General features: G+C 42.5%; 1 protein-coding gene across 17 annotated transcripts in view; it reads right to left on the reverse strand.

Moving 5' to 3' along the window:
• TVP23C (trans-golgi network vesicle protein 23 homolog C) overlaps positions 1-27,227 on the reverse strand; it is a 138,039-nt gene that overhangs the window by 110,285 nt on the left and 527 nt on the right. For 7 of the 17 annotated variants that reach the window (XR_011383250.1, XR_011383249.1, XR_011383248.1 and 4 more), the window contains exons 2-7: positions 22,265-22,347; positions 20,932-21,076; positions 14,342-14,431; positions 12,995-13,126; positions 9,431-9,559; positions 4,793-4,877 (exon numbers count right to left, since the gene is read on the reverse strand). Coding sequence is in view for 7 of the 17 variants with exons in the window: in XM_070059953.1 (XP_069916054.1) it covers positions 4,839-4,877; positions 9,431-9,559; positions 12,995-13,126; positions 14,342-14,431; positions 20,932-21,076; positions 22,265-22,347 (618 nt within the window). In the remaining 10 variants the exon portion in view is untranslated. Of the gene's footprint in view, positions 1-3,489; positions 6,544-9,430; positions 9,560-12,994; positions 13,127-14,341; positions 14,432-18,435; positions 18,534-20,931; positions 21,077-22,264; positions 22,348-27,227 lie in introns of those variants that run through there. The other 10 variants (XM_070059957.1, XM_070059955.1, XR_011383256.1 and 7 more) reach the window with 8 other exon arrangements.

A 27,227-nucleotide genomic window follows, 5' to 3' on the forward strand; every position in this document is an offset into this window, starting at 1 on the left:
ACCCTCTGGCTGATAATGCAAACGCTAACTGGGGGATTTTCTTTAGAAGGCTCTAGACTAAAATACAAGTTATTCACATCAGCATCACCTGTTACTAATATTCTGAGCTAGTTAGTGCAGCTTTTCACTGTGTTGAGGTTGGTCTCAGAACTAGTTTTTTTCCCCCTCTACTGAGCGGAAGCAATGTGGACATTCTTTTTTCCCTTGTGGAGTTTATATTAGAACCCTGAGTGTAAATTTGCTGTGGAGGAGGAGCACACAGCTCCAGCTTATTGGATCTCTGCCAGTTAAGATGGTGTCTGGCTAGGTTACATCTGGTTACTGTCCTGTCCTAGGAAAATCACTTTTTACAGAGATGGCCTTCCAAGTAGGTTTTAAATGTATCCTTCTATTGAAGTTTTTAGGTCAATTATGTATGTTGACTAAATTTACAAATAAATTTGTTTATCCAACTAAAACAAAAAAAAAAAAATGAAGACTGATCCATACCATCACGGGATCTCTGCAAGCATCTGAAAAGCCTTGCATCATGTGTTTGCAATACAAAATAAAATTTAAAAGAGCACTACAGCAAGTTACTAGATCATAATCTTATGATCTACAACTTACTCTAAGCAGAATGAAAAGTAAAAATAAAATCAGCAATCTCTCCCACAACTGATTGCTTTGCTCCACCTGGATTCACCACATCTTATACTGGGTTAAATTAAAGAGTAGCCATTCAACTAGGGTTAGAGTTCCTGACCATTCTACCTTTAGCTAAGTAACTTGAATATTCCTTTCTGAATAAGGGACTGCTTCTGAGCCCAAGCTCTCCATCGGTTTGGGACTATGCTGAACATGTTATGTGAATTATCTCATTTCATCTTCACGAATTCCTCCCCCCTTAGCTGGGTACATAATTCATATTTTTTAATTTCGTCTTATTGCTTCATCTGAGAAACTGAGGCATGCGACTTGCTGAAAGCCAAAACCAGAAACAGAACTGGATGTGCGACCCACTTCTGCCTGAGTCAAACACCAGTTCCTCACGATTACGTTTTGCTAAATATAACAGCTGCTGGGTTCTGAGAACGTCAGGATGAAACAATTCCTGGAAAGCACTTTTCAGGGACTACGTAATGTTCCAATGCTACACAACAGAATGTTAACACCCAAAATAGGTGTAAAATGTTGCAGTCTATTGAGATCATCATTCACTCGACGAAAAGACAGTGAGGATTGCTTTTTCAGGAATATCCACAGTGAAGCCCCCTTCACTCCTGATTTTAGTAATTTTAGTCTTACTTGTTTTCACCTAAAGGTTTGTCAACTTTATTGATCCTTTCAAAGAACCAATGTTTGGTTTCATTGACTTTCTCTGAATTTTTTTTAACCTTTCTTTGATTTCCTTTCTAATCTTTATTATTTCCTTTCTTCTGCTTACTTTGGTTTATTTTTGTCTTATTTTCCTAGCTTCTAAAGAAAATGCTAAGATTACTGATGTGAGACCTCTCCTATTTTTTATTTATAGGTGTTAACAACTATAAATTTCTCTGTAAACACTGTTAATAGCTGCATTCCTTAAGTTTTGGTATGTTTTCATTTTCATTTATCAATGTTTCTAACTTCCTTGTGATTTCTTCTTTGACCCTCTGATTAATTATCAGTGCACTGCTTAGTTTCCACACATCTGTGAATTCTCACAATTCCTTTCTGTTGGTTTCAAATTTAATTCCACTGAACTCAGAGAACATACTTGTATGACTTTAATCCTCTTAAATGTATGAGCGCTTGTTTTAGACTAATATATAGTCTATTTTGCAGAACGTACCTTATGCATTTGGATATGCATTGGATAAAATGTGTATTCTGCCCCCGTTGGATGTAGTGTTCTATAGATGCCACCGATCTAGTTCATTTACAGAGCTGCTGACTTCCCCAATTCCTTGCTGATCTTCTGCCATTTCTCATATCCATTATTAAAAGTGAAGTATTGAAGTCTGCAACCATTACTGCTCCAGTGGAAGCAGGATTGGGGCTTCCAGAATCAGCCGCTCGGCCAGATCCTCCGGAGCCTGTTGGCAGACCTTAATCAGAGAAAGGAACCAGAGTCTGGGGCTTTGAGGATACATTCTAAAATAGTGTGTGAAATAGACTTTTCCTGTAAAACTGACACCTAAATCATATCTCACTCTGTGAGAAGCAGGAAGCACTCCTGAAAACCTGTTTATTGTCATTCTTAATAGGAAAGGAAAACATCATTTCCTTAAGAAGCCATGGTGCCAGGAATATGTGTAATCTCAGTTCTGATTTTTTCCGGCTATGGTTAAATAAAGAATCAAAAACACCCACGGTGAAAAAAATCAAGCAGTACTGGAAGGAAGGGCCTCTCTAGTGAAGCAGTCACATCCCACTCTCGGTTCTGCCTCCCAGAAGCAAACATCGCTGGCTGCGTCTCTCTTTGTATTTGGTGTAGTTACTCCCTACTATTAAATAACAAACCTGTAATGCCTGCAGCGTTTTTGGTTTGCCAACGTTATATATTAACTGTTGACTTACTGCTAAAATACACAGTTAAACGCACACAAGGGTCCTTCCTCCTTCTTAAAGTTATGAAGAGAATCAAATGAGATACTACATAACTTTCTTTTTAAAGATTATTTATTTGAAAAGCAGAGCAAGAGATGGAGAGACACACACACAAAGAGAGAGACAGAGATCTCCCATCCTCTGTTTACTCCCCCAAAGGGCTAGAGCAGGGCCAGGCGTAATCCAGGAGCCTCAACTCCATCTGGGTCTCCCAAGTAGGTGGCGGGGGGCCTGCTGCACAATGCTGGACCCGTAAAAGAACTTTAATAAGCTCTCAGAGCTGCACAGGTTTAAAAGGACCACAGTACCTATACCACAGAATTAATGTGCCTTTCATTCAGATCTGGCTAAAAAGCCCATGGGAGTTTCTCAGGCATGGAAAGCCAAGACACTGTGGCAAAAAATGACCTACATGAAAGATCTCTGTGTGTGAGATCCCAGTGGAAAGAACAGGCCATCAAAGAAGGAGGTACCTTTCTCTGAAGGGAGGAGAGAACTTCCACTTTGACTATGGCCTTGTCTAAATAATGTTGGAGTTTGTGAACTCAAGAGGCTTCCATAGCCTTGGAAGCTCATGACAAGAGCCTCGGGTGATTACTGACATCATAAGTAAGTGTCAATTGTTAAATCAACAACAGGAGTCACTGTGCACTTGCTCTCCATGTAGGATCTCTGTCCTTAATTTGTTGTACTGTGAGAATCAATGGTAAAACTAGCCTTCAAACAGTACTTTATACTTTGTGTGTCTGTGTGGGTGCAAACTGTTGAAATCTTTACTTAGTAAACAGTTGATCTTCTGTATATAAAGATAATTAAAAATGAATCTTAATAAAGAATGGGATGGGAGAGGGAGTAGGAGATGGGATGGTTTGCGGGTGGGAGGGTGGTTAAGGAGAAAGAACCACTATAATCCAATAGTTGTACTTTCCAAATTTATATTTATTAAATAAAAGTTTTCTATAAAAAAAGAATTAATGTGCCTTTACCTCTACACACACCCTTATTTATTCAGAGATGGGGGTGAAAGAAGATACTTTAGGGGCTATAAAGGAAAGATAACTTTCTACTCTCTCTCCCCCAAATAAACCTGTCAGTCATGGTGAGATAATTAAAGTAAATGTGGCAGATTTCATTTTCCAAAGCCAGTGGCAACAGATCTGAAATAGAGTGATTCATTATCTCCCCTAACATTCACTTAATTATAGTACTAAGAAAAAGGCAAATACATATTTAGTAAATTATTACATCTCAAACACTGTACTAATGGAAACAAGTATGGGTGATGATAAAAATGCATTGTATGGGCAAGTATTCAGTTAGGCTATGACCCAGTGAAAAGCCAGAACAACATAAAACACAAGCTCATGGGGCTGGCATTGTGGTACAGTCCATGACACTGGCTGTGAGCACTGGTTCAAGTCCTGGCTTCTCCACTTCTGATCCAGCTTCTTGCTAATGCACCTGGGAAAGCAGCAGAAGGTGACCCAAGTGCTTACACCCCTACCACTCAGGAGGGAGACCCTGATGAAGCCTCTGGCTTCAGCCTGGCCTGGCCCTGACCATTGCAGCCATTTGGGGAGTGAACCAACAGATGAAAGCTCCCTCTCTCTGTCTCTCCTTCTCTCTCTGTAACTCTTTTAAATAAATAAATAAATCTCCTTTTAAAAAATAGAAGTTTCTTCCTCTCTCACAAGGGCAGGGGATGGGGATGCCCCTTCCTTTTCGGTTGACTTCCTGGAAGTCAACTTCCAGGAACAACTTCAGTCAGAACTTAGCCACGTGGCCACACATGATGCAATCCAGAGAAAGTTATCTTTATTCCAGGTTGTCATGTCCCAGTGGGAAATGCTGTAGAAGGTGAAAATGAAAACAGGGGCAAGTGGTAGATTCTGCCACACACTGTTTCATAATTGCAATTTGGCTTAGCACTGCAGATTCAAACAGTTACGTCAAAAACTATACCAATACATTCCATTAGACTCTCAACCTGAAAGATTTCGATCGTTCACATAAATAAAAATGTGTCCTCAGTGTGGCATTAACTTCTCTCACCAGACAGAATAATAGCTCAATATAAGGAAAACGGTAATCTACTTTAAATTACAACTCCTCAAAAGGAAAAGACACTTAGAGACAAATACTTCCTCTAAAACCAGTAACATTTCTTGTTTTTTTTTTCTTACAGGTAATCCTGTAATCTGTGTTTCCTTCAGCAACTCACCCAATAACCCTGAAGTTCCATTATCAAAGGGATGGGGGACGCTGGTCTAAGGATGTTTAAGGCTGGTGAAATCATCCGTCTGGCCCTGCCAAGGCAACAAAAGGGAGACTCGAAATTCAATAAACCTGTACAGGCTGATAATCGTGTATGGCCCACCCACAGATGAGGTTAAAGTATTCAATGGCTCTTGCCTTCCCTACACCAGATCTAAGGGATCAACGTATTTGTCATGAGGGTAAAATACCTTAAAAACAGATGTTTGTTTACTTGTTTTCATAATTTATTTTAAAAGCAGAGTTTCAGAGAAAGAGGAAGACAGAGAGAGAAAGAGATCTTCCATCTGATGGTTCACTCCCCAAATGGCCACTACGGTCAGGACTGGTCTATGCTGAAGCCAGAAGCCTAGAACTTTGTCTGGATCTGCCACACGGCTGGCAGCAGTCCAGGTACTTGGGCCATCCCCCGCTGCATTTGTAGGGAGCTGGACTGGAAGCAGAGCAGCAGGGTCTCAAACTTGTGCTCTGATATGGGATACCAGTGTTGCAGCCAGTGGCTTAACCCACTGTGCCACAACTCCAACCCCAACAGTACAGTTTTATACAAACATAAAGTTATGTACTTTCAAAGCCATGACTCTAATCAAGACACTCAATTAAACAAAATATCTTTAAAAATGTTTACCAATATACAAACACATTCACAACATAATCTGGTGACTAAAGACTCCAATAAAGTTTACAGTACCTACAACAGAATTTACAGATGCCTACAACAGTTTGTAGAACAGTTTGGTTTAATTTAAATATATTGTTTTAAGAAGTACCATTAATACAAATGCATGATTTACAATATCCCCATGGTAGCAAGAAAAAAAAATAGATTAATAAAATAAAATGTCTTTTAGGCATTTATTATGCCCAGTATTTAAATGAGTATTCTCATTATGACATAAGAATAATACTCTTTAGTGGTAAAAGACAGATTTTATCAGCCCTAGACCACTGAAGAGCGTCTGGGAAATTCCAAAGTGGACTCTGGCTTTCCTCTCCATAAAATAGAACAGCAGCAACCTCCGGGCATCCCTCACACATGCACTGTGACAATCCCATTTATATTCATCAGGCCTTACAAGTAAGTGACTTGTTACAAATAAAACACAAGCTAGTTAACTAGTTTAACACCACTAGCCCATATTTTGTTTTTATTTGCTTGTATTATGTCTAAGATAAGAAAATTCACTATGAAATACATACTAGAAACTAACAATTATACATTACTTATACACAAGCCAAAGTGCCCACTCTTACCATGGAATCAAAACTTACTTCTGAAAATAATCTAGAAATAATATATAAACACACAGAGCTTTGAGACAGACTAAAAACATCCACCCACATTCTACAGATCAAAATGCAAAGGTTTCTGTTACATGAATGGACACAAACCCTTCACTAATTTGGGACACACTGGAATTACATGACTACGTACATATACCATAAAACAAATGCTGACAGTGTTTCTAGTGACACCATACTGTCTAGCCCCAACTGCTAGAAAGAAAATAAAAACTGAAGATGAAAACTCCTTCTTTTCAAATAAAGTTTTAAGTGGAAAAACAAACCCAACACTCCTCTTTGCAACATGGACTGAGTGCTAAAAGGCTCAGTCAAGAGTCTCTTCAGTTGCTCCCCAATGTAAGAGAAACACACAAGCTTTCTCTCTACTCAGGTAGTCTGATCACCTCCAGCGTTCTGCAAAACAGGGAAAAGAAAAAATACTCCTCAGTCTTCCAAGTTGTTTCACTGCACACCCCACAGATGAGAAAGCACCAGGCCCAGAGCACATGCCCTGTCTGTAAGCAGAGCCAGCTACTGCAGCACCTTACATGCAATGCCCCAATCACGCTACAAAGAGGACGTGCTGGAGAAGGAAACGCTCAGCCATCACCAGCCACCCAGACTCCCAGCTTGTCCCAGATGAGCAGAGCATCATGAGGCACCAGGTAAGACGCGGACCTCTTTCAACGTCCCTCCCACCTTCAGAAACACTGTAAATCTAAGAAACCCAATAAGCACGTTCATGAAAATTCTCCCAAGGTGGACCACAGCAGTTATACTGGCCACCATGCAAAAATTCTTCAGGATGAGATCATGTTCCTACAAGAACACTCGTTTTCTCTCTTATCTTCTTTAAAAGCAACTATACATTAGAATAGAAACAGAGGGTTGTGATCAAGCTCTATCTTTGTACCACCTACTGTATATTCTTGAGTAGGTCACTTAATCTCTGAGGGCTTTAGCTACTTAGTTTTTCATTACTACAACGAAATACCTGAAGAAACTAGCTTTATAAAGAGAAAAGGTTTAGGGGGTAGGCATTCTGGTGCAGTGGGCTAAGCCACCACTTGGGATGCCCACATCCCACTCAGAGCCTGGTTTGAGTCCCAGCTACTCCATGTTTCTGATCCAGCTTCCAGCTATTGTGCCTAGGATGAAGGACGCACCAGATGGCCCAAAGGCTTGGGTTCCTGCCACCTACAGAGGACACTGCATCCTGGCATTGGCCTAATCCTCACCGTTGCAGGCATTTGGGGAGCAAACCAGTAGATGGAAGATTTGTCTCTCCTGCTCTGCCACTTTGCCTTTCAAATAAATAAGTCTTTTTTAAAAGAAAGAGAGAAAAAAGTTTATTTAGAGGTCCATGTCCAAGATTAGGCAGCCCCACTGGCTAGCATGGGTGGTGGGAGCCAGTGACAGAGTCCATGCAGAGGAAGATGACACAGCAAATCAGGAAGCAGATAGGGTGGCTGTGCCCAGCTTGGCTTTATAACCAAGCCTCTCATGAGAACCACCTTCTGAGGGCATGCCCCCAGTGACCTAAAGACCTCCCCTCCAGGTCCACCTCTGAAATGTTATAACTGGATCCAAGTCTCCACTCTGTTAGTGCCATTAACTTCTGACTTGGGGGTTTACAGACCTGCATGAGCTGAGAGCTCAATCACACATCCAGACCACAGCAGCTGAATCTAAGTGCAAACCTCGGCCCAGCGGCATCAGCACCACCTAGAAACTTCTTAGCAAATAATGAGATCCACTAGAATAAATCTCAGCCAGTGCAGCCCAGCAACCTTGTGCCCACTAGGTGGTTCTGTGCATGTTCCAAGAATCACTGTCCTTTGTAACACCATCTGCCCAATCTACCGCACTAAACAAATGTGAGGTGTTACTCACATGACCTAGTCAATGTTCCCAAGAAATGTAATCAAATTTTTTTTTTCACCTATGACTACTGCTTACCCTCTGAAAACTCTGATTTAAAATCTCATCTGGGAGAACTGTAGTAAACCTTTTATGTTCTAGGAGGGAAAATCAAAGTACAACCTTCAATGATATGGTCGGCTGTGGTTTGGATGCGGTTTGTCTCCCCAGAGTTCACATCACCCCAGTGTGGTGATGCTGAGAGGTGGTGGCACTAAGATGTGGGGCCTAGTAGGAGGTAATTAGGTCACTGGGGGTAAAGCCCGCAGAAAGGACTAACGCTGGGCTCACTGAATGAGTGGTTCCCCTGAGAATGAGTTGTTAGGAAAATAATAAGCCTGAGCCCTGAAGCCCTCTGGCTTCCTAGCTCATCCTGCGACTCGTCCATACCTGCTTCCACCGCCGGGAGGCCATCCACCAGGAGGCTCTCAGCAGAACCAATCAGGGACCAGTGCCATGCTCTTTGACCTCCAAGAGCTCTAAACTATAAGCTAACTAAACCTCTTTTCTTTACAAATTACCCAACTTCTTTTGTTATGGCAACAGAAAACAGACTAATACCTGGTCTTATTCTACTTGTTCTTGCTATAAACCCTAAAAAGCACCCAACATATTTTCTTCAAGAACAGCCACTTAAAGCCACCATGACATTAACAGAAACCTACTGAACTTAAGGTAATTTTTAAAGATAAATTATTATCAATGACAGCTTATTTCTCCTGATTTTGAGATAATTTTAGGATAGGTATAATACATTTTCAGAATGTCCTAAAAGCCTCCAGAGAATCATTAAAACATCTGTATCATCACATCATATTTAAATAACTATATGCCTTTTAAAAAAAAAAACTGCTAAGAAACACGTCATGAGGCAGGCATTTAGCCTATGTTAAGATACATGCATTCCATATCAGAGTGCCTGGGTTAAAAATCCCAGCTCCACTCCCAGTTCCAGCTTGCTGCTAATGTGCACCCAGGAAACAGTAGGTAAAGGTTCAAGTAATCAAATCCCACCTGCACCTGGGAAACCTGAATTCAGTTCCCAGCTCCTACCTTTGGCCTGGTCCAGTCCAGGTCACTGTAAACATTTGGGGAGTGAACAATCAGATGACAGTTCTCTCTGTCTCTCTCTTTCTTGCTCTCACTCTCTTTCAAAAACTTTTAAGAAAAGACCTGGATTGAGTTCCTGACTTCTGCCTTCAATCTGGCCCAGCCCGAGGTGTTGTGGACATTTGGAGAGTAAGCCAGAGGATATCTGCCTCTCTGCTTCTCAAATAAATATACAATCCAAGGACTTAAAAAATAAGTATTTCATGAAAGCTAAACGCTACAAGAATTAACTCACTGCATTAGTCCCTGATCACATTCAGAAAACACTTACTTGTCTTAAAAATTGCTTTCCAAGATACGAAGTTGCCATGTTGGTTAAATTCTTTCTGCTGCCCACTTTACACCTGATGTAACCATACAAGTTGGCACCTTGCAGCACCACACCCATGATAACCACTGCCTGGAACAGGAGAAAAAGAATCACCGTTAATGACCTAAAATTGACCTTTCTCTATGCCAGAAACGAGACAAGCAGATTGTCATGACAAAGAATGCAAGGAAACTCTGAAAAGCACAACATTGCCAGTGAGACCCCTTAGTTAGCCAGAACAAGCCCAAGTCCCTCAGTGCCCAAGGTTGTGCTCCAATAAAAATTTACAAACACAGGGGGCCAGTGTTGTGGTGTAGCAAGTAAAGCCACCACCTGCAACACCGGCATTCCATCCCATAGGACATTGGTTCTAGTCCTAGATGCTCTACTTCCAATTCAGTTCCCTGCTAATGACCTGGGAAAAGTAGTGGAAGATAGCTCAAGTGCTTGGACCCCTGCCACCCACATAGGAGACCTGGAAGAGGTCCCGACTCCTGGCTTCGGCCTGGCTTGGCCCAAGACATTACAGCATTTCCATCTGCAGATGGAAGCCCTTGCATGCTCTCTCTCTCACTCCCTCCCTCCCTCCCTTTCTTTCTCTCTCTCCCCCTCTCTCCTTCTTACTCTAACTCTTTCAAAAAATATATAAAATTTTTTTAAAAATTTACAAATACAGATGTTGGGTGGGATATGGCCTACACATTATAGTTCACCAACCTTCATTCTACAGCAAACAGCTCATCAATCCTCCTACTATGAAACAGATTATCCAGAAACCGTTTACACAGGTAAAAAGCAAAGCTCCTAAACAGAAGGTCTTTTTTTCAATCCAGATTCATTCTCCTTGCCTCCTTATGAGTAGTACAGCTGATTTAAAGGTAAGATGATTTTAAGGTAAGAAGATTTAAATGTTTAAATAAGGAGTGGGGGCTGGCGCCATGGCTCACTAGGCTAATCCTCCACCTTGTGGCGCCAGCACACCGGGTTCTAGTCCCGGTCGGGGCGCCAGATTCTGTCCCGGTTGCCCCTCTTCCAGGCCAGCTCTCTGCTGTGACCAGGGAGTGCAGTGGAGGATGGCCCAAGTGCTTGGGCCCTGCACCCCATGGGAGACCAGGATAAGCACCTGGCTCCTGCCTTCCAGCATGGTGCGCTGGCCACAGCGCGCCGGCCACAGCGCGCTGGCCGCGGCAGCCATTGGAGGGTGAACCAATGGCAAAAGGAAGACCTTTCTCTCTGTCTCTCTCTCTCACTGTCCACTCTGCCTGTCAGAAAAAATAAATAAATAAATAAATAAGGAGTGGGTTCAAATTCCTAATAAAAGAAGCTGAACTGGTATATTCTGCTCTAAATGCATGTTTGATGGAAATAAAAATCTAAGTGTTATACAAGGCTACTAGTTATCTAGGTAAACATAAAACTACCTTTTTATCTAAATAAATCTCACTTAACTTCCTAGGCTTCTCAAACTGGAATACTCCTGGGTATGTGTATACCAGCATGCCAGAAGGTTCCTGAATTCAGACTGAGCATGGGTCCTGCTGAGGCAACAATTTTACTAAATGGCAACAAATTTTAAAATGTACTAAGCTAAAACAAATAGACTTCTGACTTAAGAGGATGTAGTAGTCAGATACAAAGATACCCAACACCTCTCCTTAAGATGCAGACAGCAATAGGCTTAAACAACAACAACAAAAAAAGGCAAAGAAACAAGTAGCAACACACATCAAAAAGGACCGGTAGTTAAGGTGGTTTGGGGCAGCCCTGCACAGCTCCTAATTCTTCAAAGCTCGAAGGTTACGTCTCACTAATAATTCCCACCACCAGCTGGTGCCGCGGCTCACTAGGCTAATCCTCCGCCTAGCGGCGCCGGCACACCGGGTTCTAGTCCCGGTCGGGGCGCCAGATTCTGTCCCAGTTGCCCATCTTCCAGGCCAGCCCTCTGCTGGGGCCAGGGAATGCAGTGGAGGATGGCCCAGGTGCTTGGGCCCTGCACCCCATGGGAGACCAGGAAAAGCACCTGGCTCCTGGCTCCTGCCATCGGATCAGCGCGGTGCGCCGGCCGCAGCGCGCCGGCCGCGGCGGCCATTGGAGGGTGAACCAACGGCAAAGGAAGACCTTTCTCTCTGTCTCTCTCTCTCACTGTCCACTCTGCCTGTCAAAAAATAAAAAAATAAATAATAAAAATAAAAAAATTCCCACCACCATCATCTCCAACATCTCAGAAGCAGACGCCAGAGGATACTTACTTACATGGAGGTTAAACATACCTGGACTCAAATTTTTCTAAAAAACTCAGTAAGTAATGGTTGGGAGCAACCTAGCCAAGTCATTCAACAGGCTCATCTTTTTTTTTTCTTTTTTTTTTTTTTTTTTTTTTTTTTTTGACAGGCAAAGTGGACAGTGAGAGAGAGAGAGAGAGAAAGGTCTTCCTTTGCCGTTGGTTCACCCTCCAATGGCCACCGCGGCTGGCGCACCGCGCTGATCCGATGGCAGGAGCCAGGAGCCAGGTGCTTCTCCTGGTCTCCCATGGGGTGCAGAGCCCAGGGACTTGGGCCATCCTCCACTGCACTCCCAGGCCACAGCAGAGAGCTGGACTGGAAGAGGGGCAACCGGGACAGAATCCGGTGCCCCAACCGGGACTAGAATCCAGGGTGCCGGCGCTGCAGGCGGAGGATTAGCCTAGTGAGCCGCAGCATCGGCCTTAACAGGCTCATCTTTTTTTTGTTTTGTTTTGTTTTGTTTTGTTTTTGACAGGCAGAGTGGACAGTGAGAGAGAGAGACAGAGAGAAAGGTCTTCCTTTTGCCGTTGGTTCACCCTCCAATGGCCGCCACGGCTGGCGCGCTGCGGCCGGCGCACCGCGCTGATCCGATGGCAGGAGCCAGGTGCTTCTCCTGGTCTCCCATGGGGTTCAGGGCCCAAGCACTTGGGCCATCCTCCACTGCACTCCCGGGCCACAGCAGAGAGCTGGCCTGGAAGAGGGGCGACTGGGACAGAATCCGGTGCCCTGACTGGGACTAGAACCCGGTGTGCTGGCGCCGCAAGGCGAAGGATTAGAACAGGCTCATCTTAAACATGAAAGGATCAGAAGAATAAACCTAGATGTTCTTTCTGAAAATATCACCCAATAAACGTGGCAGTGTTTGACACAGCAGTTAATCCACCACTTGGGACGCCTACTTTCCCTATCAGCTTGCCTTGGTTCAAGTCCTGGCTCTGCTCTCCCAATCTAGCTTCCTACTAATGCACACCCTGGAAAGCAAGAGGTGATGGCTCCAGTAGTTGAGGGTGTCACCCACATGGGAGACCTGGGCTGAGTTCCCAGTGACTGTCTTCAGCCTGGTACAGCCCCATCTGTTGCTGGCACTTAGGAAAAAGTGGAGTTGGGAAACAACTTGGGTAATACATGATGAAGCTGCCTACTCAAGATAGGTCCTCCATGTTAAAGGCACAGATGGTTACTTGTTAGGATTTTCCATCAGACATTTTAATGGATTATTCAAAAGTTCCACAATGACGCTCACCAGCCATTTGACTCTGAAGGAGAAGAGAGCACTGAAGGCAAATATCACCCATAGCACTGGACAGGCAATAAGTCCTAACCAAAAGATTCTGGATTCAGCTTCCGAAACAGTTTTATTTTCTTCAGAGGATGTCTACAAAACAAAACAAGAAAGTAATTTCAATCATCACTGAGATGTGTACCAGTAAATAGCTTTGAATAAATAAAACATTTTAAATAAAAGTATATTTCTTTCAATTCAATTAATACAGACAACGCCAGTCCCAATTCAGAACACTTAAACACACAAACAGACACACACACACACACACACACAGAGTTAATTCCTCTACTATTATAATTTCAAGGAAATATTTAATGTACTTTGTTTCAACCCAAGAATTTTGCAATTTTAGGGCAGAACACACAGTTCATCAGGATCCAAGACAGAACAGTGATCCTGACAGGATTGTACTAAATTCTTGCACCAGCACTGTTTATTCATAAGGAAGGGTGGAATGATACTTTTTTGAGTGAGAATCAAAAAAATCAAGGTTATACAGTCATCTTGGGGAATAAAGGTCAAGTCAAGGTCCAAAGAAAGGTCCAGCAATCAAGAGATTCTGGACAACAACCAAAATGTCTTTGTAACACTCAGGAACTTACAGGGGTAGTGAGTTGCTAACAAAGTAGACTGCATAATATAAAGGACTGCAGGCTCACTGAGTACAAAACTGCTTTCTGAGAACTATCACTTGTCAAGGCCCTTCCAGTCAGAAGGGCAGCAACATAACTGGGGTTGTCTCCAAAAGTTCTGCCCTCTGCTTCCCACACAGATTTCCACAGGGAAACAGGGCGTTTACTCTCGAGTGCCTCGCCAACCCAAACCAAGGCTTCCACAGAACTCCTGAAGGCACAGGGTTAAAGAATGATTGATCAGCTCCACATTTTCTATCCAGTTGCAATCCTTCTCCTTTTCTCCACACACAAGTGGAAGACGGCCATGGGAACAAAGAGAGAACGAGGTACTAGCAGCAGTTATCTGCTAGACACAGAGGGATCCATGGAGATGCCCAGCAAAGACAACAAAGTTGAGGCCATCAGAAAGTGCTTTTATCTGCAGCTTGGCATACTCTAACATCATCTCTCACAGAATTCTGTCCTGTGCTCACTTTTGCTTTGTTTCTGCTCTGAACTAGAACCAAAAAAAAAAAAAAAAAATCAAGATTTAGAAGGCCATTTGGTTTATTACTGACATGGCAAGTGACTTGAGGTAATGTTTTTAGACCTGAATATTCTTAAATAATGAAACGTAATCTACACATAACTTATCAAAGGACACTATTCAATAGGAAAAATATCAGCTTACCTTCCTGGACTCAAACACCCAATGGCTCTTTCCATCTTCATCAATATGATTCCACCAACGTAAGCCTACCATCAGTCTACCTGTGACATTCTGGGAAAAATAATACACATTTAAAAGACCCATACGCAACGTCACATCTTAATGTTACATTTCCCAACAAGAATCTCTACCTCTAACATAATACCCAGTTAACAAAGACAGCTATACATCAGGCCTGACTAAAAGATTAAATAAAACGTCAATAGTAGGTCCAGTAGGGGGAGCAAGTGACAGGGTAAGCAACAAGTGTGCCCATAAAGTGCCCATAAACATTACTCCCCTCCTTTCTCTCACACTTTCTCCAATTCCTAATTTCCTAAGTCCCTTGATCTTTGGCTATAGTGGCCTACCTTTTCCCATATATCCTGACTGTAGCTACCTACATTTTGCAGCTGTATATACCTAAAAATGAAAACAGCCACTGGCCTTTATTCAATCCTTTAAATATACCAAGCTGTTTTCTTATTAAAGTAACAAATAACTTCGGTAGCCTTCCTAATGTATATATACTCAACTATTAAACACTGGGACTAAAGTGGTAACTAAGAGGTACCACCTTTGTCCTTAAGGAGCTTCAAGTGTCGGGGGAAGATATGAGGCCACCAACATACAAATGCACCATCACTAACTGCAACAAGTGTTGTGAGGGAGAAGTACAGGATGCTTTGAGTACAATGTGGAAATGTGGCCAACTCCCCGAAAAATCAACATTTTGGCATGAAACTTAAAGGAATTTCAGGAATCAATAATACAGGGTGTGTTTCATTATTGGTATCCACTAACAGATTCAGGGATTCTGCGAATTCAAGTGGGGAGGAAATTTTATCTTTATTTTCATTAACCTCTGGCTAAAATCTGGCATATCATTACATAATGAAAGTAGATGACAAACCATGAATGTGGGTAGAATTAACAGTACTCAAAACTTTGTCACAATAAAAACCACAGATAATTTTCATTTTGTACTATATTTGCTGCAGATTTCTCAAAATATTGTTATGCTTATCACTGTCTTGAAATTTACTAGGTCTATTGTAGATCTTACTATTTTTTTGTTTGACAGACAGTGAGACAGAGAGAGAGAGAGAGAGTTAAAGAGAGAGAAAGAGAGAGAGACAGAGAGAAAGGTCTTCCTTCCGTTGGTTCACTCTCCAAAATGGCCGCTACAGCTGGAGCTACGCTGATCCAAAGTCAAGAGCCAGGTGCTTCCTCCTGGTCTCCCATGCCGGTGCAGGGGCCCAAGCACTTAGGCCATCCTCCACTGCCCTCCCGGGCCACAGCAGAGAGCTGGACTGGAAGAGGAGCAACTGGGACTAGAACCTGGTGCCATATATATGGGATGCTGGCACCACAGGAGGAGGATTAACCAAGTGAGCCACAGCACTGGCCCCTGTAGATCTTACTATTAATACATTCATAAAGAAATACATATGCTAAGTCAGAAATTTATCTTTTTAATATTTTTTAATTATATACTCATAGTTGTTCCAGGTATCACTGGGGCAGCAGTTCTAGGATCTCCTGCAGATATCAAAATATGCAAAATAAGGCTCAGGTCCCTTATAGAAAATGGCACATAATTACACATGACCTACACATCCTCCCAAATACTTTAAATCATCTTACTTTTTTTTTTTTTTTTTTTTTTTGACAGGCAGAGTGGACAGTGAGAGAGAGAGAGAGACAGAGAGAAAGGTCTTCCTTTTGCCGTTGGTTCACCCTCCAATGGCTGCCACGGCTGGCGCACTGCGGCCGGCGCATCATGCTGATCCGATGGCAGGAGCCAGGTGCTTCTCCTGGTCTCCCATGGGGTGCAGGGCCCAAGCACTTGGGCCATCCTCCACTGCACTCCCGGGCCACAGCAGAGAGCTGGCCTGGAAGAGGGGCAACCAGGACAGAATCCGGCACCCCTACTGGGACTAGAACCCGGTGTGCCAGCGCTGCGAGGTGGAGGATTAGCCTAGTGAGCCGTGGCGCCGGCCCCATCTTAGATTACTTATAATACCTAATATATTCAAACAATGTGCTGGGTAAATACTTTTCTACCATATTATTTACAGACTGCTAACAAGAAAGAAAAGTCTATACATGTTTAGTACAGATGCACAATTTTTCCCCCAAATATTTTCAATCTGTGACTGGTTGACTCCCTGGCTTCCAGACCAACGGATATGGGAACTGTCTGTATTTCAATATAAATGACTTTCTTTGAGGCCTTATTATTTTCTTGTATATTTGAAAACAGTATTCATGGCTTCATGAGACTATAAAAGAGGTCTGTGGCACAAAAAGGATTAGAAATCCTTACATTAACATGATATGCAAGTGTGAAGAGCATTTCAGACAGAGCAGTAGGTATAGACTCTCCCAAGGAAGAAAGTGAAACCCATGGACTTAAAAGAGACTTGGTAACTAACTGGATATGGAGTAGGAAAGAGACAACACACACATTTCTGGTTTGCTCAAGTAAAAATATAACGCTTCTAGGACCTACAGAAGGGAACACCTATGGAAAAAGGAGCATTTTGGGAATGGAAGATAACAAGTAGTATTTTATATATCCTTAATTTGAGGTGCCTTCAAGACAGTCACATAAAAATGTTAAAACAGATGGAGAAGTAGCTGTGAGGACAAACTTGGATTAGAGATCTGGATCTGAGAACCAACGCAGCTTACAGATCAGCAACAGAAATCAGAAGCAGAGATGGCACTGCCTAGGAAAGGAACACAGAAGGAAAAGGAAGGGGGTGGCCTTAAAGACCAAAACTCTATCCTAGAAATGCTAAGAGTGAAAGGCCAAGTGGAAGAGAAAAGCTGGCAAAGGTGACAAGAACAGCTCCAATCCCAGACCCTTCCATGTCCCCACGCCCCAGTTCTCTTTCTGCATTTGTCTTCATGGTTTATTTGTCCTAATTCCTCTTAGGTTTATTGTTTTTGAAACTTTCAAATCTGAGCAGTCCAGACTTTTATTTTCTTGTCAAATATCAAAAGCCTGCAGTCTATTATTGTTTTTCTTCTACATTCATGCCAGAGTTTGACATTGTCATTAAGCTATAAACAATCTATCTTTACAGTTTTTGGTTCCTTTTACACCAAGATATTTAGCAAGTTGGCTTTTTTAAGGCTAATGTTGACAACTATTTTTATTAATTTCTATATACTAATTTAGACTATAAAATGTAAATGTTTTTTACAATTTATTTGGATTTTCTTCAGTAATGTTCAGTTAATTTTTGTTAATGATCCACAGGCATATCTCTGTACATACAAAGTTCCAAATAGTGCTTTTAAATTGACCTTGTTAATTATTTCTTTCAGATCATACAGACCTTATTTATTCTTTGTTGCTTTATCTATCAAAGACAATGGTTTGTTAGGCTACTAACACAATGTTGCCTCCATCTTTCCCTAGTATTTTATGTTCTTCACTATATACATTTTGATATAATTTTATTCTACAAATGAAAGTCACTGTGATTCATAAAATGACCTTTTTTGGGGGTTCCATTTAGTGTTTTCTTACCCTGTTTTCTCTTTCATCTGATAATAATACCAAGTTTCTTTTTGTCTGAATTGGTTTGATGTTATCTTTGCCTTCTTTTATTTTTATAAATGTCAATATTTTAGTTAGTTCTTTTTGCCTGGACTTTTTTTTTAAAGATATATTTTATTTCTTTGAAAGGCAGAGACACAGATAGGAGAGAGAGTGGCAGGGACAGAGAGATCTTCCATCCCATGGTTCACTCCCCGAATGCCCACAACTCCCAGAACTCCATGTTGGTCTCCAACATGAGTGGCAGGAACCCAAAGAATTAGGCCATCATTCTCTGCCTTCCCAAACATATCAACAGGAAGCTGAATTGGAAGTAAAGCAGCTGGGCACCAGCACTCTAACATAGGACGCCCACATAGCAAGTGGCAGCTTAACCTTCTGTGCCACAATGCCAGTCCCTTGGGCTCTGATTTCTGACCCAGTCTTCAAATTCTTGTCTTTAAAAGAGAGCTTAATCAAATTCCATTTACTGTCATAACAAATTTGCTATTACTTCGGTCACCTAGTACACGGGTGCTGTAACAGTTAAGTTCTGAGATTTACTTTGTCCTCCTTCTTTGGCCACAGGAAGTATTTCAGTTGCTCCTATCTTCTCCAGTGCTGAACAAGATACAGAACATGTTTTAAATTTTATTAATAACTTTCATTAAATTTTTAAAACTATTTAACTTTCACTCTATTTGTCAAAATGAGGAACAAAATAAAACCCTATACAATCATATTTAAACATACTCTTAAAATATTTTCTGTGTTCACCTCTTCTTGGTCTTCATTAATATCAGGAAATTGGATGAAGATTATTTTTATTTTTTAAAATAATTATATCTCTTTTGACAACTACATCAAAATTATGACACATTTCCAATCTACTAGTTTTAGAACCCTGCTACATGTGTTCCCAAATGGATTTAATAATTTCTCCATTCAATTTCTTAATTTTGCTTCAGGTCTTAATTGCTTAATTGGATAACTGTAATTAATTTTGACAAGGATAAATGAGTGACAACTTTTTAAGCCTTTTTAAATCTTATCAGAAAATATACTATTTTGGTCACATTTTCAAAAACCCCAAGCACAGAAGGATTTAATTTTAAGAGTTCAAAAATTACGAGGAAAACTGATTGAAGGCCATGTTTTATTTGGCTGAGCAGAAATTTGATAACAAAAAGAAACATGGATGCAAATACACTCTAGAGCAAAAAGCCACAGAAGAAATTTAAAGAAACACAAACCAAAGAGAGTGTACAAAAGAAGTCTTAAGAAAACAGACCTATGGGCTGGCATTGTGGTGAGGCAGGTTAAGCCACCTACGATGCCAGCATCCCATATGAGCACTGCTTTGAGTCCCGGCTGCACTACTTCCGATCCAGCTCCCTACTAATGTGCCTGGGAAAGCAGCAGCAGATGGCCCAAATACTTGGGCCCCTGCCACCCATGTGGGAGACCAGGATGGAGTTCTTGGCTCCTGGCTTCAGCCTGATCACATCCTGGCCACTGTGGCCATTTGGGGAGTGAACCAGCAGATGAAGGATAATCTCTCTAACTCTGCTTTTCAAATAAATAAATAAATAAATAAATCTTCTAAAAAGGAAAAGAAAGCAAAAGAGAACAGACCTTTGAGATCTTCCTTCGCAGTATTATGTAGCCTATGAAAACTAGCCACCACTTAACAAACAACTTCTGATGTTTTTAGTTAATAGGTCTAAAAATGGCTAGGTTGGGGCAGGTCAACAGACTTTAAACATCTTACTGGTCCTTGAATCAGTACACAGGTCTCTGAAATCCTAAAATTAGCCTTTGATTTTTTTTCCCCCATCACTTTTTACTAGAAAAATTTTCAAACACATAGGAAAGTTAAATTTTAGAGTAAATACATAAACATGTACCACCTAAGGTCTACATTTAGTATTTTATTATGGTAACTTAACACACATTTGCCTACCTATCTGGGCATCCATTCATCTCTATCCATCACTTTTGAGTTTGACACCATTGCTTTCACTCCTTTCTCTCCCCTACAGCAGGGTTCCTCAATCTTGACATAACTTTTTTTTTTTTTTTTTTTTTTTTGACAGATAGAGTTAGACAGTGAGAGAGAAAAAGAAAGGTCTTCCTTCTGTTGGTTCACCCTCCAAATGGCCTCTACAGACGGAGCTACGCTGATCCGAAGCCAGGAGCCAGGTGCTTCCTCCCGGTCTCCCACGCAGATGCAGGTGCCCAAGCACTTGGGCTATCCTCCACTGCCCTCCTGGGCCACAGCAGAGAGCTGGACTGGAAGAGGAGCAGCCGGGACTAGAACCTGGTGCCCATATGGGATGCCGGCACCGCAGGCAGAGGATTAGCCAAGTGAGCCATGGCGCTGGCCCCACCTCTGGTACATCTGGTACAAAACTGACATTTTGTACCAGATAGTACTTCGTTGTAGAGGCCATCCTGTGCATCTTAAGTTGTTCAGTAGCACATCAGGTCTCTACACACTAGATCACACTCACCCCTGCCCCTAGGTATGACAATGAAAAATGTTTTCAGACATTGACAAATGTTCCATGGGGAACAACTTTGCCCTGGTAGAGAAATATTGCCCTAGTACACCCATAGGAGCCTTTGCAAAAGGTGGATACTTCTTAGGCATTTATGGACAACTATACTGGGCAGAATCTGGAAACTATACAAGGCACACCTAGAAGTGACCCTAAAGCAAAACCAGCTGAAGGGATTGGAAGCAATGTGTACAGTCTATGCCTGCTGGTCACATTTGTGTGTGTTTGTGTGTGTTTGATTGCAAAGCTGATGTAGGCTGACATATAGCAGGGTAACTCAGTTCTGTAATAACCTGCATGTGCTCTGACAATTCCAGCAGTTTAACCTATATGAGGCCTGATATAACAAGATCAATTAAAATTAACACCAATCCAAAATCCTGTCTCATATTTTTCTGTATATACATCATTCAATCTCATAGTAAATACAATTTTAAAATAAAAACAACAAAACCTACCTTCACTGCCCAAAAGTCACATGACAACAACAAGATAATGGTCACCATACAGGCAATAAAGCTGCTGCTGAGCAATTCACAGAGAAGATAGACTACAATTGCACTGACTCGAAAGAACAAATGGAAAAATGATGCCACTGGATGTCTGAAAACCAAAACAAAATAAAAGAAATGCAATTACATTTTACTACAGGTATCAGCAGATGTAGATGAAAAATGTGCTAGCCATGGCATAACCATGAAGAATCTGCCAAAACAAAAGAGATGACCTGAGCAAGAAGCAGCCTACCTCTCTTAAGTCCCATTATTTAACTAGGCCCTGTTATCACAGAAAATTCATTATGTAAACACAACATCACATTGTTTCCCCCAATAAACCCATTCCCTTTAAAAAATATCACATTGAATATAAATTTTCACAAAATATATAACGAGCACCTAGTTTGCAAAAATAAGGAAAACTACAGTCTTATGATTTGAATCCTTTTTCAAATCATGCCAAAATAATTTGGAAAGTTAAAAATCACTTCAGGCATTAAAGCAAAGTCACCATCAGGTAGAGTATTTTTGGTTTTTAACAGCTTTGTTAAGATACAATTCATATACCAAATAATTTATCATTTAAAGTGTACAATTTAATGGTTTTTAGTATATTCACAGAAGTGTTCAATCACTAATTAGCCACTACTTTACAACGTTTGATCACCCCAAATGACACTCTGTACCCATTAGCAATCATTCCCCATTTACCTTCAACTCCTTCAACCCTAGGCAACAACTAAGCTATTTTCTGTCACATACATTTTTGTCTACTCTGGACATTTCCTATAAATAAAATCATACTATATGTGGTCTTTGTGACTGGCACCTTTCATTTAGTATGATATTTGAGGCTCAAATAGATTTTGATTTCTTTAAGAAAATTTCTTCAGAGAACTAAATTTGGAATAGAAGTACATTTCACATTTTCATGTTATTTTTTTATAGAAGAATCTGAAATCTGCACAATAAGTCAAAATGTAACATTATCTATAGAAAGCACACCAAGAAAGATCATTCTTGGAAAACAGTAGCTAGCATAGAATTAAAAGCACAGGTATTTAAATAACCAGATTTGATGATTTGAAAACTCAGTATTGAATAAAATCCCATTTGTCAATTATTCCCAAGAAAAACTGAAGCTCATTTTGTCTCACACCAAATACCAAACTAGCAGCATAGAATATTCACAAGCAACTCCAAATCACTCGGCCTTGAGTCCCATCAGCTGATACTAATCTATGGACAGGGCATCACTGAATACTAACACAACTCTCGTAACTTATCCACATACCTGATTTTGGATTTTCTTGGTCTACTAACTGTCTCCTCTTCCGTATCGAACAGGGAAACATCCTCAGTGTCATCATTACTGTCCTAGTAGGAAAATTAAATATTCATGAAGCAAAATTAAAGGCAGTATTTACATGCTCCCTACATGCAAATTGATCAAGATGGAAGGCAAAATTACAACAGTCACAGCCATCAAGAAATCACAACCTCAGGGCCGGCACTGTGGCATAATGGGTAAAGCTGCCGCCTGTGGCACCAGCATCCCAAATGGGCACCGGTTCAAGTCCCAGCTGCTCTACTTCCAATCCAGCTCCTTGCTAATGCTCCTGGGAAAGCAGCAGAAGATGGGCCCCTGTACCTATGTGGGAGAACAGGAAGAAGCTCCTGGCTTCAGACCGGCCCAGCTCTGACCATTTGGGGAGTGAACCAGTGGATGGAAGATATCTCCCCCCACCCAACTCTGCCTTTCAAATAAATCTTAAAAAAAGAAATTCACAACCTAGGGAAAGGACAGGTGCATCCCAACACCTGGCAAGAAGCCAACATGGGAATGTGTCCATCCCTACCCCTGGGTAGCTCAGGCCTCTAAGAACACTGGTGCAGAACCTGCTCCTACGAGCTGACACCTAATTTTCAGCTGCACTCAGAGAAAGCTGAGGCTCTCAGGGATAGACTCAGTGTTTTTGCTCCTTCACAGACCATCTGACTGCATCCTGGCTTCCCTGACTCCTTCTCACACTCTCTTTTCTTGTCCAAGACTAAATTAATGATTTGTGCTCAGAATTCCTTCTTTTCATGCCTCCTCGGGACTTGTTTTCCTTTTATTTATATTTTTTGTACTTTCAAATCTTCTAAACAGCATGTAAGCATTTCCAAGTGCCTCTTATTACTCAAAGAAGATTTATAATCCTGATCTGGGGCCAGCATTGTGGCACAGTAAGATAAGCCACCACCTGTGATGCCAGCATCCCATATGAGGGCCGGTTGGGAGTGCTGGCCGTTCCATTTCAAATCCAACTCCCTGTTAAGGCGCCTGAGAAGGCAGCAGAAGATGGCCCCTGTCACTCACGTTGGAGACCCAGATGGAGTTCCAGGGTCCTGGCTTCAGCATGGCCCAGCCCTGGCCATTGCAGCCATTTGGAGAGTGAACCAGTGGACCCAAGGTATCTCTAACTCTGCCTTGCAAATAAATAAATCTTAAAAAAAAAAAAAAAAAAAGAAAGAAAGAAAGAAAACTGATTTTGTATCTCCCCTTCTATCTATCTTCTACCTTCCCACAGCATTCCTCCCTTTTCCACCCAGAGGCTCCTAAGGGCTCACACCTCAAATCACTGTAATTCCTTTCAGCCTCAACCACAACAAACCTACTCCCGGTACCACCCACCAGTCTCACTCCCAGTCTACTCCAGCCTCTCCTCTGTGTTACTCAAAGCACTCTTCCCAACATGAAAATCATATCATGCTACTCCCCTCCTCAATTCTGTCAAATGTGTCCCTCCATGAACAGAATAAAGTCAACTCCTTCACATACAGCATGGGTGATGGCGTGATCTGATCCACACCGCATACTCCTGATACTTCCCTGCGCAGCCCTGCAGCAACGCTGTTACTACCTGGTCTCGCCCACCTTCATGCCTCTCCTGCGCTTTCTCTGCTCCTCCTTCCCCTTCGGACACACACCAGATCAGATACGGACACAGCTGAGAAACTGCGCCATCCCCACAGCACCTGGACAACTCTGCATCTGAACAGTTACCACGGGGCATTCTTATTGCAAATCTGTCCCCAACTCCCACCCCCACTTAGATTTTAAGCCACTGGGGAACAGGCCTGTCTGCACTGTGCCAAGTCCTACCGGCTAACGGAGCCCTGGTCTAGTGCTACAGGGTCTGCTGAAGGTATGAGTGAGTAAACAAAGGAGGCAATTACCTATAATACACCACAGACTGTCACTGGAGAGCCAGGAGAAATACAAACGCAAACGCAAATGCAAATGCAAACACAACGGGGGACAGGGAGAGACTCCTTTCTGCCAGAGGGCTCTGTAGGAGTGTCATCAGTTAGGCCTTGATGCAGGCCTCCTGCTCACTCAACTCAGCTAAGTATACTTTCAAAGGCACAGACAGTGGCCTACAAACCGACGAAAATGAAATAACCAAGCAGCACTCAGAGTAAGTAAAGGGCAAGAGAAGCAGAATAGCAGCTAAGGCTGGGAACGGTAGCACACATTCAGAACTGAGACCAGTGGTTCGCAACCTTACCTACACATTGGAATACTTGGGGGGAGAGACAAAAAACACGACCTGGACCCCACCCCCTCAGAGGTTCAGATACAATTGCTGAATGTTCTAAAGCTGCCAGATGATCAAAACGCACAGCCGATAGTGAGATCCACTGTACCAGGCTATGTTTGAATAAGCCCTGTGGCCGGCTGCTCTTGACCCCCAACTGTCTAAGGACACCTTTGCACATCAGGCCACATCATTCGCCTACTTAACACTCACAGTACTGTGACTGAAAATCAGACTCCTTACCACGACCTATCATGAGCCAGCCCCCACCGACCTCCAAGGCCAACCATCAGGCCAGTCTCCTTTCAAAACTGAATAACACTTCCTTCTCAACCCTGTTAAAATAGCCAGCTTCTGATTCCCAGAACCTGGGAATATGTAAACTCATTGGCAGACAGGAATTTTTGCAGAAGTGATTCATTTAAGGGTCTTGACCTAGGGAGTTTCCTGTTTTATCCAGGTGGGCCCACTGACTGCATCACAGTGATCCTTGGAGAGGGACACAGGAGGCTCAGAGTCAGCGAAGATGATGAAAACAGGAAAGCAGAGATGAAAGAGAGACATGAATAGGCTATGCTGATGGCTTGGAGGACAGAGAGAGGGACGATGAGCCAAGGAATGCAGGCAGCCTCCAGAAGCTAGAAAAGACAAGATTCTCCTGCTGGTGCCTCCAGAAGGAACAAAACTGCCCACACCTTGATTTCAATCCTTGACATTTGACATTCATTTTGAACTTCAAACCATCAGAATTATAAGAGGGTAAGTTTGTTCTAAGCTACAAAGTTTATAGTAATTTGCTACAAAAACAATAGGAAACTTTCATATAGTAACTAAGCCCCTGGACCAACCACCTTTTTGATTCAACATGTGCCCACTGGGCCTTTAGACTTGTGGTTCTTCTACCTAGGAACACTCTTCTCTCTTACTCTGATCTTTCATAAAAGACTGGAATCTTCTCCATATTCAATAAACACTGAATGCCTACTAACTGCCAGGCACTGTTGTAAGGGTACAAGCACTAAGAAAAAGGAGACAAACAACTCTGTACTCTCATAGTTGTGTTTATTAAGAAGAGGAAGACCACGGGCACAACCGGTATCAGAGCAGTATCAGGAGTTTGGTTTTGGACATACTAAACTTAAAATGTTAATAAAAGTGGGTGTTTTTTTGTTGTTTTGTTTCATTTTGTTTTCTTTTCAAAAACTTTGAGAGTGAGAACCATAAGTACACTGTGAACAAAGGATTGACATGTTCTGACTCAAAAGACAAGTCTAGTCATTGCATTAAAACTATGGTGGGCAGGGAGGGGAGAGACCAAGGCACAAAATCAGGGGAGTGGTTAGGGGGCTGCTCCAATAATGGAGCCTGGAAACAACAGCCTGGTCCACAGTGGATGCAGTGGAGGCGGTGCAAGGTGGAGATTCAGACCAGCTTTTAAGGCCAGGCTGACAGGATTTGCTGACTTGACTCTGGGGTAAGAGAACAGGAGTCAAGAAAGAGGTTTTTGTCCTCAACAACTAACAGGATAAAGATGCCAATGCCAGACTCTGGGCACTCGGATATGCAGAGGTCCGAAAGGGGAGACCAAATAAGCACGAGTGGCACGGAGTGGGGGGTGACACAGGAGAGTGGTGCCCTGGAATCCCAGGAGAAGGATCCCAAGAACTACATCCAATGCTGCAAACCGAAGTGACCACTCTCTTTTTAGCAGGTCCACAGTGACCTCAGTAAGGGCAGTTTTAGTAAGGCAGGAGAAGGGAAATTCTGACTTGGATGGCGGAGAAGAATACCACACTTAAGAACAAGTACAGGCCGGCGCCACGGCTCAATAGGCTAATCCTCTGCCTAGCGGTACCAGCACACGGGGTTCTAGTCCCGGTCAGGGCACTGGATTCTGTCCCGGTTGCCCCTCTTCCAGGCCAGCTCTCTGCTGTGGCCCGGGAGGGCAGTGGAGGATGGCCCAAGTGCTTGGGCCCTGCACCCCGTGGGAGACCAGGAGAAGCACCTGGCTCCTGCCATTGGATCAGCGCAGTGCAGCGGCCGCGGCGGCCATTGGAGGGTGAACCAACGGCAAAAGGAAGACCTTTCTCTCTGTCTCTCTCTCTCTCTCTCACTGTCCACTCTGCCTGTTTAAAAAAAAAAAAAAAAAAAAAAAAAAAAAAAAGAACAAGTACAGACGAGTCTTTCCAGGAACAGAGAGTGGGTGACAGATCAAAGGGCAGGCGGGAGTTTTCATTTTTTCACATGGGGGGAAAAAAAAAGCAAAGTATATTTATATTCTGACTTAAGAGGGGACGGAAACCAGAGCACAACAAGTACGTGATGGATGGAAATGTCTTTGGTTTGGCTAACTTATCATCCATCACCCCAGCCCCTCTACAACTCGTTATCTCCTACCTAGGACCAGCCCCTGACCTCGGGGAACCCGTCTGTCCCTAGTGTTCACGACCCGATTCCTGAGCCTGGAGCACTGCTGGGACAGGGTGATCCCTCGGTGAATATCGTGTGACACGAAAACACACGCACACACAAAGAATTAAAGCAAAGTGGACTATAAACAGCAACTGTTTTAAAGGCGATTCAATTACTCATTATCCCGCTCCGGCAGGGTCTCGCCGTCGTACTGGACCTCAGCGCACACCCCACCCCAGGGTCAGACCCGGAGGGGGCCGG

The sequence above is a fragment of the Oryctolagus cuniculus genome, chromosome 17 (assembly GCF_964237555.1).
Source record: "Oryctolagus cuniculus chromosome 17, mOryCun1.1, whole genome shotgun sequence".
Lineage (NCBI taxonomy): Eukaryota > Metazoa > Chordata > Mammalia > Lagomorpha > Leporidae > Oryctolagus > Oryctolagus cuniculus.